This window comes from Glycine soja, chromosome 6 (genome assembly GCF_004193775.1).
Source record: "Glycine soja cultivar W05 chromosome 6, ASM419377v2, whole genome shotgun sequence".
Classification (NCBI taxonomy): domain Eukaryota; kingdom Viridiplantae; phylum Streptophyta; class Magnoliopsida; order Fabales; family Fabaceae; genus Glycine; species Glycine soja.
This window is the reverse complement of record NC_041007.1, coordinates 47,186,092-47,199,629: the sequence shown is the minus strand read 5'-3', so window position 1 is coordinate 47,199,629 and position 13,538 is coordinate 47,186,092. Positions and strand designations below refer to the sequence as shown.

Below are 13,538 nucleotides of genomic sequence, written 5' to 3'. Positions count from 1 at the left end.
TTGTCATCTCAATGACATGTTCATGCATAGTACGCGAACCATCAAACTTCATGGTGGTTAGTGTACTCATTAATGTCCCAGCAAGAGACTTATCAGCTGTTTGAGAGCGCTCTCCTACTAACCCCATAAACTCTTTAGCACTATCGGTTTTAGGGAGAGTTGTCTTAATACTGTCTGCAACAGTCATTCTCATGAACATTAGGCTGAGTCTGTTAGATCTTTCCCAAGCTTTATAATGAGCTTTCTGTTCATTGCTACTAGCATTAGTAATAGTAGCAGGCTTCTCTTCCAATATAGCAAGGTCAAGATCCAAAACACCGAGATGAAATTGGACTTGCTCATTCCAATCAGAGAAGTTAAGCCCATTAAAAATTGGTACAGATGATACATGAGAATTCAATGAGTTGGGAACAGGTACTGCATAATAAAACTTCACATAAGCATTTTGTTACATGAAACACAAGTCATACATATAATTTACTCAGATAACAATCAATGTATATTGATGTTCTCCTTTGGGTGACACACCAACACACAACATACAAACATGATGATGCTGATAAAATTTTAACATTATTTGACAATTAAATATGCACCAATTAGTAGTATCTATTTCCTTTGGGTATATAAATAAAACTAATGATACACACAAATCGCCTACAATAATATTCATTAATTATAAGAACAACTAATCAACCTTTGGGCGATCCATAAATGCCTTATAACAATGAATTTCAATTACCCATAAGCCAACAATCATATAATTTAGCATCCATTATTCTATGAGTAATTGAAATAATTATTAATTTGGAATTAAATAACCTTACAAATTTGGTCACTTTGGTGACTAACAAATTTAACATACATTTAATTCCAACCAAATATATATGGCCTGCACATACTTATTGCTATTAACAATTCATAGTCATTCCATTAATTTCATTCTAGGCCATAAAATAATATTTGCATTTATTTGTGTTTTTACATTCTAACACGTTCAAGCAAATATGTAGTATATACATATATTTACTGCTACCAATAATTGCAAAACATTCACATTAATTTAATTATAGAACATAAACTTTCAATCCTTTAATCATGTTTAATGATCATTTTCGAGGAAAAAAAATAGGCAAGTGGGATTGGAAATAGCAGAAAGGGGTTTGCAAATAGAAATTCGAAAAGGAATCCTTCCCTGCACCCAACGTACATGGCAGTGCTTTTCACAAAATTGAAATTAGCACGTACCTACGTGCAGCTTTTGAAAAAAGGATAATATTTGCATTTTCCAAAACGTAATTGGAATTAAAACTTTCTATAAAGTGGTACGTAATTGCCCAATTTTATTATTATTATAATATATGATTGTCATCTTTGATCTTAAATAAAAGGCATGAATTTGCAGTTCGACTAAAGCGTCACTTTTCGCTTTCTTTCCCAAAATGTAATTTCCAAAAATTCTACCGCTTTCATGGCTTTCCTTCTCATGAAATTTTATATATCTAGAATTTCATACTTTGCAGCGAAAAATATAATTAACACGAAAGGCACGTTATCAAAACATGTAATTGAAAATACATGTAACATAAATTAAAAATCCCTAAATTTCATAATTAGGGTTTATGCATAATTGGGAGAAATTAAATCATTCTTGGAGAATCATAAATTTCATAACACATGCTCTGATATCACATGTAAAAATTCTTGAGGGTTTCCTAGACTATCAATTATAGAAAACCAACAGGATCTTGAAATTTATGGTTCTCACAAACAATCAATAAAGGATAATAGATAATGATGTGTACCTTTCTCCATAGGAACTTCTCTCTGGTGCACTTTGATTTCCTTGAAAATGAGAGAAATAGGATTTCACTTCCTTTGGTCTTTCTTTTCTGTCTCTCTCCGTTCGTGATGGCTATGGGTGAGAAAAGAGCACTTTCTGGTCAGGAAGGGGACCTTATTTCTCGTTAGTGGGTATTAAGCCCTTTTTATAACCACTACTCCCATCAAGTAGCAGTTAACCTAGAAACTTCTCCTATTAAGCCCAATTACAATTTAGCCCTTAATCGTTAATTATTTATTTATTAGTCCCTATTAAGTCATATGTCTCTCACATGAGACATTAATTCTAACAAGTAGTACTTCTATACATTTTTATCTGTCCACATTGGAAGATACGACACAAATTAAATTGAGAAGTGCAATTTATATTATGATATGACTTCCAAGTCCACTGTCATTTCTCTCTCATTTGTGAAGTCCAAAATATTTAAGAATTACAATAATGTCATAATTGAAAAGATAGTAATTAGTAATTTATATTTTGTTGAGCTTTAAAACCGAAAGATTAAATAGGAACTATTTTATTAAATTTAATTTATGTAAATTTTCTCCTCAGTAGTACATGTTAGACAAACTTAGCCTTCATTTATTTTATTTTCTTTATCCATCTTTCCTTTACTTAGCTTTGGAGTGTTTTTGGTGTGCTGAGAGGTTAGCTTAGTGTGTCTCTGTCCATCTATATTTTACGTGTGTTTATCGTAACAATATGTAGTTTTGACCGTTTTAAAGAGGCAAAAGAGAGGTAAGAATGAAAAATCAATTGATGTGCTTTAAAAGTTTATACCATTTCCAGTTAAAATATTAAGTTTGATGTTACACATGAAAGGTGTGCTTCAGTTTCTTTCAAGACAAAGCATAGGTAAGAAGTCTACATGTTACTTGGAAAGAAACTTTGATAAGTAGATCTAACTCTAAACTCACATGGAAGGTATTCATGTTTTCTTAATTCTTTTATATTTTTCCTATTTATTTATCCTCTACTGACACTAGCATGTTCTCTGCTCATATATTATTTCTGTAATTTCTAATTCTAATTTTTGCTTCCCAATATAATATAAAATTTCATGATGTGCTAAATTGAAGATTACCTTACTGTTGCAGCCCTATGGAAGAAGCTTGAAGGCTCACCCTTTCCTTCATTGAAATCCCAATATAATATGTATCTTTTGGCATTCATTGGAAGAGATAAGGACCCTAACTTCTACTCCAAGGAGGCAACAATCAACGAGTGCACAAAGATAACCCTTTTTTTATTATTATAATCTGTAATACACTATTGTTCATGCATAACCAAAAGAATCGTATGATGCTGTTAAAAATTTGAGGCTAATTAATTTTTGTTTTTGATCAACAAATAAAAAGGCTATATTGATATAGAGTATGTTGCAAGGGGTACCATCCCATTTACATCAATTCTGAATTTTGCTAACTCTTATCTAAACTTCATTTTAACGTCTAGTGTTGCTCAATTAGCTTATCATTTTAATTTTGTTTTTAGCAAGGTCAACAACAAAAAAGAATCCAGCAAACACTGTATTATTCTATTACCCATTTTTTCTTCCTTAATAATTTCCTTTAATTTGTTTTGTTCTTTTTCAGTAAGGACATTTCTCCATCGACATCTAGAAAGCTTTGTCTACACCATCAACCTCAAAGAGTACAATTTTGACCTCTGATACAATATTCTTCTTGCTATTCAAAATGTTTTTCTCTTGATTATTTTATTGTTGTTATTATTGTTCATTGAAACTTTTTTACATGTTTTCTCGCCATTGAAAATGTGTTTCGATGGATAGTTACTGGCATGAGTTTGGACCATGACTTGGAAATTGTTTCATAATGGACTGTTGATTTTGTTCGACATGATATTGTCTTTTTGAAAAGGATATCTATTTGGAGTTTTCATGTGGTTTGATTATGGATTTTTAACAACTGCTTTTGATATACCTACTTTTACTATGAATTTCCTGTCATGGATACAGATACGCTTGATTAGATCCTCAATAAATATGGCTCCCATAGATGAAACATAAAGGTCTATCTCAGATAATGATAAAAAAATAATTATATGTTGCTTTTAAGCTTGATCTAGCCTGCTCTTTAGAGTGTCCAATTTTTCTGCTTTTCCTTTTTGGCCTATAAAGAGGTCCAAGAAGTAGCATGCAAGAGGATACTAAAATTCAATATCAGCCATGATAAAGAGGTGGCAATGATGTTTTACTTATCCACTTGGCGGACAAAAATTAGTTTCTCCCTTGACTTGGTTCCAGTTCAGGTTGTTTAATCTTTTTGACATGTTTAGTCAATATTTCAACACTCATTGTCATACATAAATATTATAGTTATGTTCATCTGATTTTTTTTTTGTTTCCAATTTGTTTCTTAATATATGATGTAGGCATCCTGCAAGGTCCATTTTCCACTCTCTGATTCCAATGATCCTCCCTACTACGAGCCTGTAAGTGAAAAGTTTTATGTTTCAATTTTAGGTTCATAATTGTGGGCATTATCGCATGTTCAAGCTGCACCAATGCTAACTTTTAATCGGACTCAAAAGTTACTTCGTATTTTACGCAGCAATCCCTACCTCTACAGACACCTCAAGGATTCAGTTTCCATATTTCACCTGTTCAACTTTCATCCAACAAATTAGCAAAACAATATACACGGTCTAAGGGGCCTACTTTTGCATTGTATGTCTGCCTATGCTTCATAAAAGCTTACCATATTTCGTGTCTTATGAATGTAGGATATATGTATTACTCCTTATTCTATATGTGAATTAGTATGTCACTGTTATGCAATTTAAGTTGTACATAGGATGGGTTGTCATGTTAATTATAGAACTTCATAGAAATGTATTGATGGTGTGTGAATCTTTATATTATCAATTAATAAACAAATAGATATTTTGCATTGTACATGCGCAAATATAATCAACAAATTGTATTGTGTTTCAAACCCATTTAAGTTAATACAATTTTAAATAAATAAATTTAAAGGCCATTTTTTATCGTAAACATCATTTAGGTCTTTGTCATCTTGAAGATTGCATACAATGTTTCAAAAGAAAAATTACCACAAGCTCCTGGAAAATAACATTATATGCTTATTTATATATTAAATTTTTACAATCAAATGATAAATTATCCGCGGTATAAAATCGTTCAATAAAAAACATAAATATATATATATATATATATATATATATATATATATATATTGTGACAGGGAATGAAAAATAAAATTAAGCACGCAAACAGAGTGAGAATTTTTTTTTTACCAATGTCATCTTTTTTATTTTTAAAAAATTTAGATATCATTTTATCTTGACTATTTTATTTTAAAAAACTTATTTTAATGACAAATTCAATATTGATAAAGTGTACAATGAAAAAATATAATCAATAAATTAAATCCTATTTGCGAATTTATTGTAAATGAAAAACCATATTTGTGGATGCCACTTGCAAAAAAAAATCTCAAAAAAAAAATCGCATGCTTGCTAAATAAATAATCAACGAAATCAATATACTGCACTCTATAAAACTCTTTAGTATCAATGTTAACCTTTTTTTCTTTTTTTTTTTATAATATTTTCTTTTAATTCTTGCATTAAAAATCAATTGACAAACGATACAGAGTTACCGACTAGTAAATATATAACACAAATTTCAAGATATTACAACTCTTCCCTCCGTTTTTATATTATAAACTATTTAATTATTATTAATTTATTAATATGGATTTTACAACAGGCCAGGTGACGTTCAACCACGGTTAAATCAATGAACGTTGAACCAATACCTTAATCAATTCAATGATCGATCCAATTTTAAAAACATTGATATCAAAAGTGATTTATGATTAAATGATAATATAAAATTATTTATACTATCATTGTATCATCAATAAATTATGAAAATATTGTATACAAGGTATTTTAAAACATAAAATATATTTACTCTTTAAAAAATATTATCTTTTTTCACGTTAATTTTTTATATTAAAAAAAAACCCAGACAACTCCGAGTAAGGACACTAGTAAGGTAAAAAAGCAAAATGGCTTTAATTAAACACATGCTTACCCTTACTCATATATCCGGGGGAAAATTAGGGCTCAAAGGTTAACTATAAAAAATGTATACCACAAATCATTAGACAAGAAAATGCACGATTTGTAAAAGATAGCGAGAAAATGCACGATTTGTAAAAGATAGCGAGAAAATGCACGATTTGTAAAATACAAAACAGTGTATACAGATCACCTACAATGGAAAATCTACTGTAGGTGAGATTTTAAGGCTGGATGGAATTCAAATTTAACTGCGAAAGTTATACTATACAGGCTTTCATTTCATCATTGTGATATAAATATTCTTTTGGTAGTTGATTTGGTCAGACTGAGTCATCAGATTCCTCAGAATCACTCCTGTCAGCTTCTCCTGCATTAGTAAGATTCTCTGGAATATCATGTTTTGGTGCAGGCTTAGGTGCAGATTTTTTATTAGCACCTCGGGCATTCTCATCCCCTTCTTCTTGCTCAGCTGTTTCCACATGTGAATTTCGGTCAAGGAAATAACCAAAGTTAAGCTTGTTTCCACTATCAGGTGGGCAACTGGGAGGAAAGGAATAAGTAAAAGGGGAAGAAATAAGCAACAGCAATGATCACAATAACTACTCATTTTAAAGAGAACAATTCAAAGTAGAGTCAAATTTGTGTTTAAGGATTGAAAATTTTGCTAAATTGCTATTTGAGACAAACAAAGATGTAAGGATATCAAGATTGTCCGCTGTTCCTCCAGCCATGATTTTGAGAAGATCTTTCTCAACACGGGAGACAAGCTCAGGCTGAAAAATGGGAAAAAGAATAAAAAAAAGTATTTATGAGAGCATATATATATATATATATATATATATATTAGGCAGAGAGGCATGTTAATGTGTATGTTATGTGAATGAAAACTATACATTAAGATCAGGCTCCCTGCGAAATCTACGCTTGCGAGCATCTCTCATGGGTGGAGTGAGGCCATGTCTGTACTCAATTACATCTGGAGCAGCATCACCAGATTCCCTCACCATAATCATCTGTTAGTTGGATGCAGTAACCAGTTAGAACGTTATATGAATCAAAGAGTATGATTAAGAATGAAAGAATTATTTGAATCTGACCTGACCAATATCGGCAGTCTTAATCAAAGAGTTATCATCATAAGTCTTATAGGATTCAACAACGCAAGGAAGATCCAATAGAGAAGCTGGGAATTGTTCATTCCCAATCATAAACGTACCACTTCTTCCATCCTCTCTAAATGACAAATCTAGTGACTTGTCTTCAGATGAAGAAGCATTGTTTTCATTCAGAAGACGCTCTATCCGCTCTGCCACATTAGGTGGAACTCTAAGTATGAATTGCTCCTCCATAACTATAACCATTAGGACATATTTGGAAACATTAAAATGCTAAATGATTTGATTTAGAAAACACATAATAGAAATGAACTGAAATGATTTAGAAACAACGTTGTTAATGGCGGATGGCGGTTCATGGCGGAAAGTAAAAAATCCGCCATAAAAATATGGCGGATGGTGTAGCGGAAAATGGCAGAAGTCATGGCGGACCAAAAAAAAAAAAAAACATATATATAAACTCATTGAAATTGAAAAAAACAAAGGATTGCATTCAAATAAACTAAAAAAGTTTCATGAGTTCATACAATAATCAAGTACCAACACCAAATAAACTCATTAAAGAGGATGACGGTTCAGCCATTTAAAAGAGGACTGAACAGAAAAAAAAATTGTGGTGTCAAATAGAAAAAAAAATTAAAAATGGGACTGTCGAAAATAAAAGGGGGGTGTCAAATAGAAAAACGGAAAAAAAAGCTGCAGACATAAAAAAGGGGTGTCAAGCAGCAAAAACAAAAAAAAGGCTTTGGCCCACCCACCAGTATAAGTCGAGGTCGCGGTTCTGGGTCGTCTTCTCCGTTCGCGTCGCCGTCGTTCACGCCGTGCTCGTCGCTGCCGTGCTCGTCGCCGCCGTTCACGCCATGGGTCGTCGCTGCTGGCTGCTGTGTGCAGCGGGTCACGCGCGGCTGGTTCTGAGGCTGGTTGCAGGGGTCGTGGCTGGTTCCGAGGTCGCGCTGTGTTGAAGCTTCGAGGGTTGCAGCAACGTTCTGAAAGGTAGGGGGGGGGTCATGGTTTTCATTAAGTTTCCGGGTAGGGTTGGGTCGGGTCAGCCAAACTCCTACCGCGGACAAAAAAAAAAATTCCGCCATTTTCCGCCTCCCCACCACATCCGCCATGGCCGCCATGGCGCCGCCATCTTTAACCCGTCACGCCACCGCTATTCGGTGGCGTTTTTTCAGAAAACCGCTACGCAACTCCGCCATGGCGCCGCCATGGCCGCCATTTAACAACACTGGATACAACCACTCCAGCGCTATAGTGGCGTGATTGTGTTCTACTGATTTTTAAGGATCTTCTCAAACTAAGATGATAAGGTCTAAAATTAGTTATTATTAATAACCAATGAAGGATGACCGGTACATCTTGAAATAAAAGAGAATATATTCCATTAATCAGCGATGCAAATTGTCCTGTAAAAGACATGAGGAAAACCATAGAGGAAGAAATAATATGCCTTAAATCCTGTATGGCACAATCAGTGAAACTTAAACAAGCAAAGATATATGGTTAAGAGTTAAGACCATGTCCACCATATATCCATACATCTATCCAAACACCTAAAGGTTGACTTTGAGTAACATAACAAAAGCAGAAAATGACAATTTAGGGTTGTGATGAATTTATCAATCAATTTAGACCTGCATCTTTCAGCATTTCTGAACAGACATTCAAATGAGTAAACAGAATAGAGCAAATATAAATGGCTTTTGCAATTGATTGACAATTTAGACAAAGCAGAAAAGGCAACAATTAAATTAGGAAGGCTGAGATAGGACTAGAAAAAAAAAAAGGAAGGGAAAAAGAAAGAGTCAAAAAACAAGCTGCTGGAATTGAAGCAATGAAAAAGAACATAGTTTACTATTACTTGCACTAACACTTTGTTACATGGAAACTTTAATTACAAGACAGGAAGGCACTATGATAACTTCATGTTCAATCAGGTCTAATAATACTTTAAGAAATTACTTCATTCAAAAACTCAAGCTAACCCATGAAACAATTCACAACATTTTTTCAAGACCAGTCAATATTATGTTTAACTTCTCAACAACTTTCTTGAACTAAAATGAGCAGATTTACAAGTAGTAAAAAACAATGGAGGTCATACAGTTCATCCCAAAAAATAAAAGAGAATCTTTTCCATTAATCCGCTCTGCCAGTTGGACAGCAAAATAAATTTGGCGAATTATGAGACCTAGAGCAATCCCAACTGACTACAGAAGAAAGTCACTGCTTTACAGAGTTAATGAGGAAAAGAAAGCCAGCACCAAGATTTCATGAATACAGTAGAGGAAGAATTATATGCCTTGAAACCCTGAAATGCATTACCAGTGACATAATAGAACATAAATAAACAGGTGAACTCAACAAATCAACGGATAAATGCTTAAGGCCATGTCCACATTATATTCATGCATCATCTCAAACACTGACAAGTTAACTTTGAGTCACTTACCAAAGGCAGAAAAAGATAAATCAGGGCTGTGTTGCTGTGGTGTGATGAATGTGTCAATTAATTATGCTCTGCGTCTTTGTGTAGTTCAGTATGAAATTTGTATAAGCCAAACTATTAGAAACTTTATAGGTTGGATAATTTAAGTGTTAAGATATAAAATAAAAGTCCAAGAAACAAAGTTGAACATAAATCATTGGAATTTTGACAATAACAACAACATCCTTTATTTTTCGGCACCAAAAGAACTTAGATGAGGAATTTATTTTCTCAGACCCATCCAACTCCTAATTTGACCATACAACATGGACAGAGGAATAAGCATAACAATAATATGGAAACTTAAGAAGTATACACATACAGAACCGACAAAACACCATTCAATGGGACAGCCACAAAGCAAAACAGAAACAAAATGGAACATTCAATAGATTGCAATTGAATGTTTGGCCGTTTGAGTACCACTTTTATTAGGGAAATAATAATTGGGTTTTTTTTCCTTCCAAAAGTTGTCTCAGGAATGTGACAGAGTGATTATTTGTTCCAAAACAAAGGTTACTAAATTGTGGGTGTGTTTGACAAAGTGTCTTTGTTAAAAAGGAAATGGGTGGGAAACAGAGAGGATGGAGAGGAAATAGATGAGAAATGGGGAATTTCTATTGTTTGGTAGGGTGGAAATAGGAGGAGAGAATAAAAAGGTGTGGGGACTGGGGAGGGGCCCACACCTTTTTATTTCCTGTCTGAACTACGAAGAAATGCGAGGGGGGGACCCACGATTTTTTTTGGCAATTTTTCAGAAATTGAGCATTTTCTGGCTTTTTTATCTAGCCATTCAAAACACTACAAATTGAGCAATTACTGGCAGTTTTATATGTTATTGACAGTTTAAACCGTTAGAGTTGTATAAAAATCGATTTTAGAAACCATAAACATTTTTCACTAATCGCAACCCATTGTGAATAAAAAATCGATTAACAAAGGCTTTTTTCATTTCTCTTTTCCCTATTTCTCTTAAACCAAACACCCCTAAATTCATTCCATTTCTCACCTTATTTTCATTCACTCTATCTCTCTTTTCCATATTTCCATCCACCCTATTTCTCATTTATTTCTTTCCTTCCTACCAAGCACATCCTATATGTGTATGAACACTGTATTCTCTAAAATAGTGCTGCTTCATAGATTAAAATAGGGATGAAATTATAAAATTGAAAAAATCATAATAAGGTTTAAAAATCACCAAAAATGAATGTTCCCAGCAGACTCTCCTTCGGTTTTTTTCAATTCCAATGCCAACTCAATACCCTGTCTAGAAAAACTAACCTATACTTTCTACCATTCCACTTACAAAAAAAACACAACAAAAACAAGAATAAGGGCTTAATTGAAAGTGGATATGGAATCATAATCAAATTCAACCCTAAATTCACTCAGACATTTTAAAAAAACCCTAAATTCACTTAAATATTTCAAAAAAGAAAACAAAAGCAAAAAACTTAAAGAATTAGCACAAGTCAAAGTTCTGCAGTAGATAGCAGCTTATCCAGCACCCATTCTAACATCAATAGTAATAGGTAGACTAAAACAACCCCATGCAAAACATTTTCCCTTCATCTCATAAACCTAATCCAGAACGATTTCCAGAGGTGAAAATCATCAAAAAATTTCAAAATGGGGTACCCCAAAAACAACTCAAATTCAAAATTGGGTACCCCAAAAACTACTCAAATTCAAAATGGATTAAGCTTAAAATCATGTCCCCAATATATTTATGCATCCCCCAAAACAACCAAAGATTAACTTTGAGAAACATACCACAAGCAAAAAAAGAGAATTCAGTGCTGCAACTTCCTGCAGTTAAGCAAAAATATTCAAATAAATCAAAACTATTTAAAACTTTTATAAGTTGGATAGTTTCAAGTGTAAGACATGAAAGAAAAATGCTATTTAAATGAGATTTTAACAATAGCAACTATATCCATAACGTTTTCTATAGTCAACAAAAGAAGTTCAAGAAAATGACTTGTTTTCCCATTTCTTTAATTTAACCAAACAATATTGATGGAAGAATAAGGAAAAGGATAACCATAAACACAAACTTAAGCAAACACAGAGAGAGAAGCCAAAACACATTATAGTAATAGTACGATACAACAGGACAGCCACAGCTAAAAGTAAAACAAAATAGCCTAACATGGCACAACATAACAAGCTATAAGCTTAAAAAAATGCAAGTCTAATATAGAAAAATTGAATAGATCAGAAAACATAGGTTACTAAAATACTATATTTTTTATTTTGAGTGTGATAGAGTTGCTAGTTTGAGCTCTGATATAGGAAAGGATTTAGTATGCTAGACCACAATTTGGAAAGTGTAGAGTGAAACGAATTAGAAGGGTCCTATGTTGGTTAGTTGGAAGAGGTGGTAGGTAGTTAGCATTTGAGGAGATAGGTTACATGAGCAAGGGGGGTTATTTGTGTTTGCATGAAAGAGGAAGGACTGTTAGGCACTTTGGCTAGGCAGAGAAAGTGTTTTCTCTGAGGGAAAGGAACTTTTGCTCTGGGAAAGACTGATTCCTTTAGTATCTGTTCAACGAGCTTGTTTTTGGATTCCATAAAGCCCTCATTTCTTTTCTAATTTCTGGTTTCCTAACAGAGTGTGATGTTATAGTAAAAGCACCATACTAAGAGATGATATTAAAATATTAGTAACATGTCCACATTTATTTATTTCAAAACAAAACTACGAGCACCATGCTGATTCTCATTCCAATTCCAACCAACACTCTGGTCCACATAAAACATATAATTTCCACCATTCCGCAGAAAAATAAGGAACCTAAAAGGGAAAAAGCCTTAAGTTTAAGAGGTGGGAAACAAAAGTATTGAAGTAACAATCAAAACTCAAATACTGAAGCAGGTTTTCTAACACTTCAGGGAGATTCCTTTCTGTCTCCTTTTTTTTTTTTTTTTCCTTTTGGTATTACTCTTTGTTGAGGATTCCTCTCAAATTAATAATTAAAAAAAAACAATAAAGCCAAATGAATCTTTTCACTTGCTCATACTCAATTGTGTAGATTTAATGTTAAAACAAAAAATAGCGTTTCCAAATTCCGGTCACGTTAGAATGTTACATGTTCCACAGATGATGTTCGTAAAGTCCATGCAAACAACTGTAATCATATAAAAACATTGAAACAATGCCAAGGTGAGTTGATGTTGAGAAATTCAAGTGCAGCATAGAACCATAATCAATTTGATTTTCGCACACGCGATTGAACATTCAAAATTTAGAGACACATTCTCACACGACGAGAAATAAACAACAAATAGAGAAATAGTGATAACAAAAATCGGCTATGAACAAATGTGTGCCCTAGAAACGATTTAATTCCATGAAATTGAGGTTCGCGAGTTCCTGAAATGCAATTCACCGTTTGAATCATACGACGCAAACACAAGAAGGAGTAATGGAGGTGGAGAGGGAAAGTACCTTAGAGATCTGAGTCAACTCGGTTGATATCGAACGAGTCGAACGGTTGAGAGTGAAGTAACGTGGAGCAAAAGAAGGGTTCTTCAATCGAAACCAAACGAACCACAAAAACTCAATCAACAACACCTTTTATATTTATCGATACAAATTAAATAGAGAGAGAATGGGACTCAATATATTTACTTGACTCTTCCCTCATACGTCAGTTTTTTTTTTAACCACCGTTACAATTCTTAAAGTATCCCATAAGTTTCGACTAATTAGATAACTTATAAGATTAATCCTTGATTTGAAGCTTAATCAAGTTCATCCCTCACCAAAGATGTATTATATAGAAATTGAACTAAGACTCTTCCCACAAGTTCAGTTCAGTTTTGTTTTAGATTGTGTGTACTTAATTCAGTTACACAAGAAGAGCTCTCTTTCTCTCTCTCTCTCTCTCTGATATAAGAGATAGTTAACTTTTTCAAAAGACATAATTAATTAATATATATTGAGAAATGTATGTTGTGATTATAAAAAGGGAGGAGGATACTTACTCACTATCTCCTTTGTAGC

The 13,538-nt window shown here is 33.1% G+C and overlaps 1 protein-coding gene across 4 annotated transcripts; it reads right to left on the bottom strand.

Annotated features, from left to right (window-relative positions):
- Window positions 1–6,048: 6,048 nt before the first annotated feature.
- On the bottom strand, window positions 6,049–13,384 carry LOC114417349 (transcription initiation factor TFIID subunit 7-like). Of its 4 annotated transcripts, none has more exons than XM_028382518.1 (6): window positions 12,981–13,336; window positions 9,491–9,564; window positions 7,018–7,271; window positions 6,814–6,933; window positions 6,624–6,693; window positions 6,049–6,401 (listed from the first exon to the last, which is right to left on the bottom strand). In XM_028382518.1, exons 3-6 carry the CDS (start codon window positions 7,267–7,269, stop codon window positions 6,241–6,243), a joined length of 603 nt encoding a protein of 200 aa, XP_028238319.1. In that variant the 5' UTR covers window positions 7,270–7,271; window positions 9,491–9,564; window positions 12,981–13,336; the 3' UTR covers window positions 6,049–6,240. The 4 variants fall into 4 exon arrangements, with proteins under 4 accessions (XP_028238319.1, XP_028238317.1, XP_028238316.1 ...); XM_028382516.1 differs by lacking the exon at window positions 9,491–9,564 and adding an exon at window positions 11,303–11,338 and having other exon boundaries at window positions 12,981–13,335; XM_028382515.1 differs by lacking the exon at window positions 9,491–9,564 and having other exon boundaries at window positions 12,981–13,384.
- Window positions 13,385–13,538: the final 154 nt, after the last annotated feature.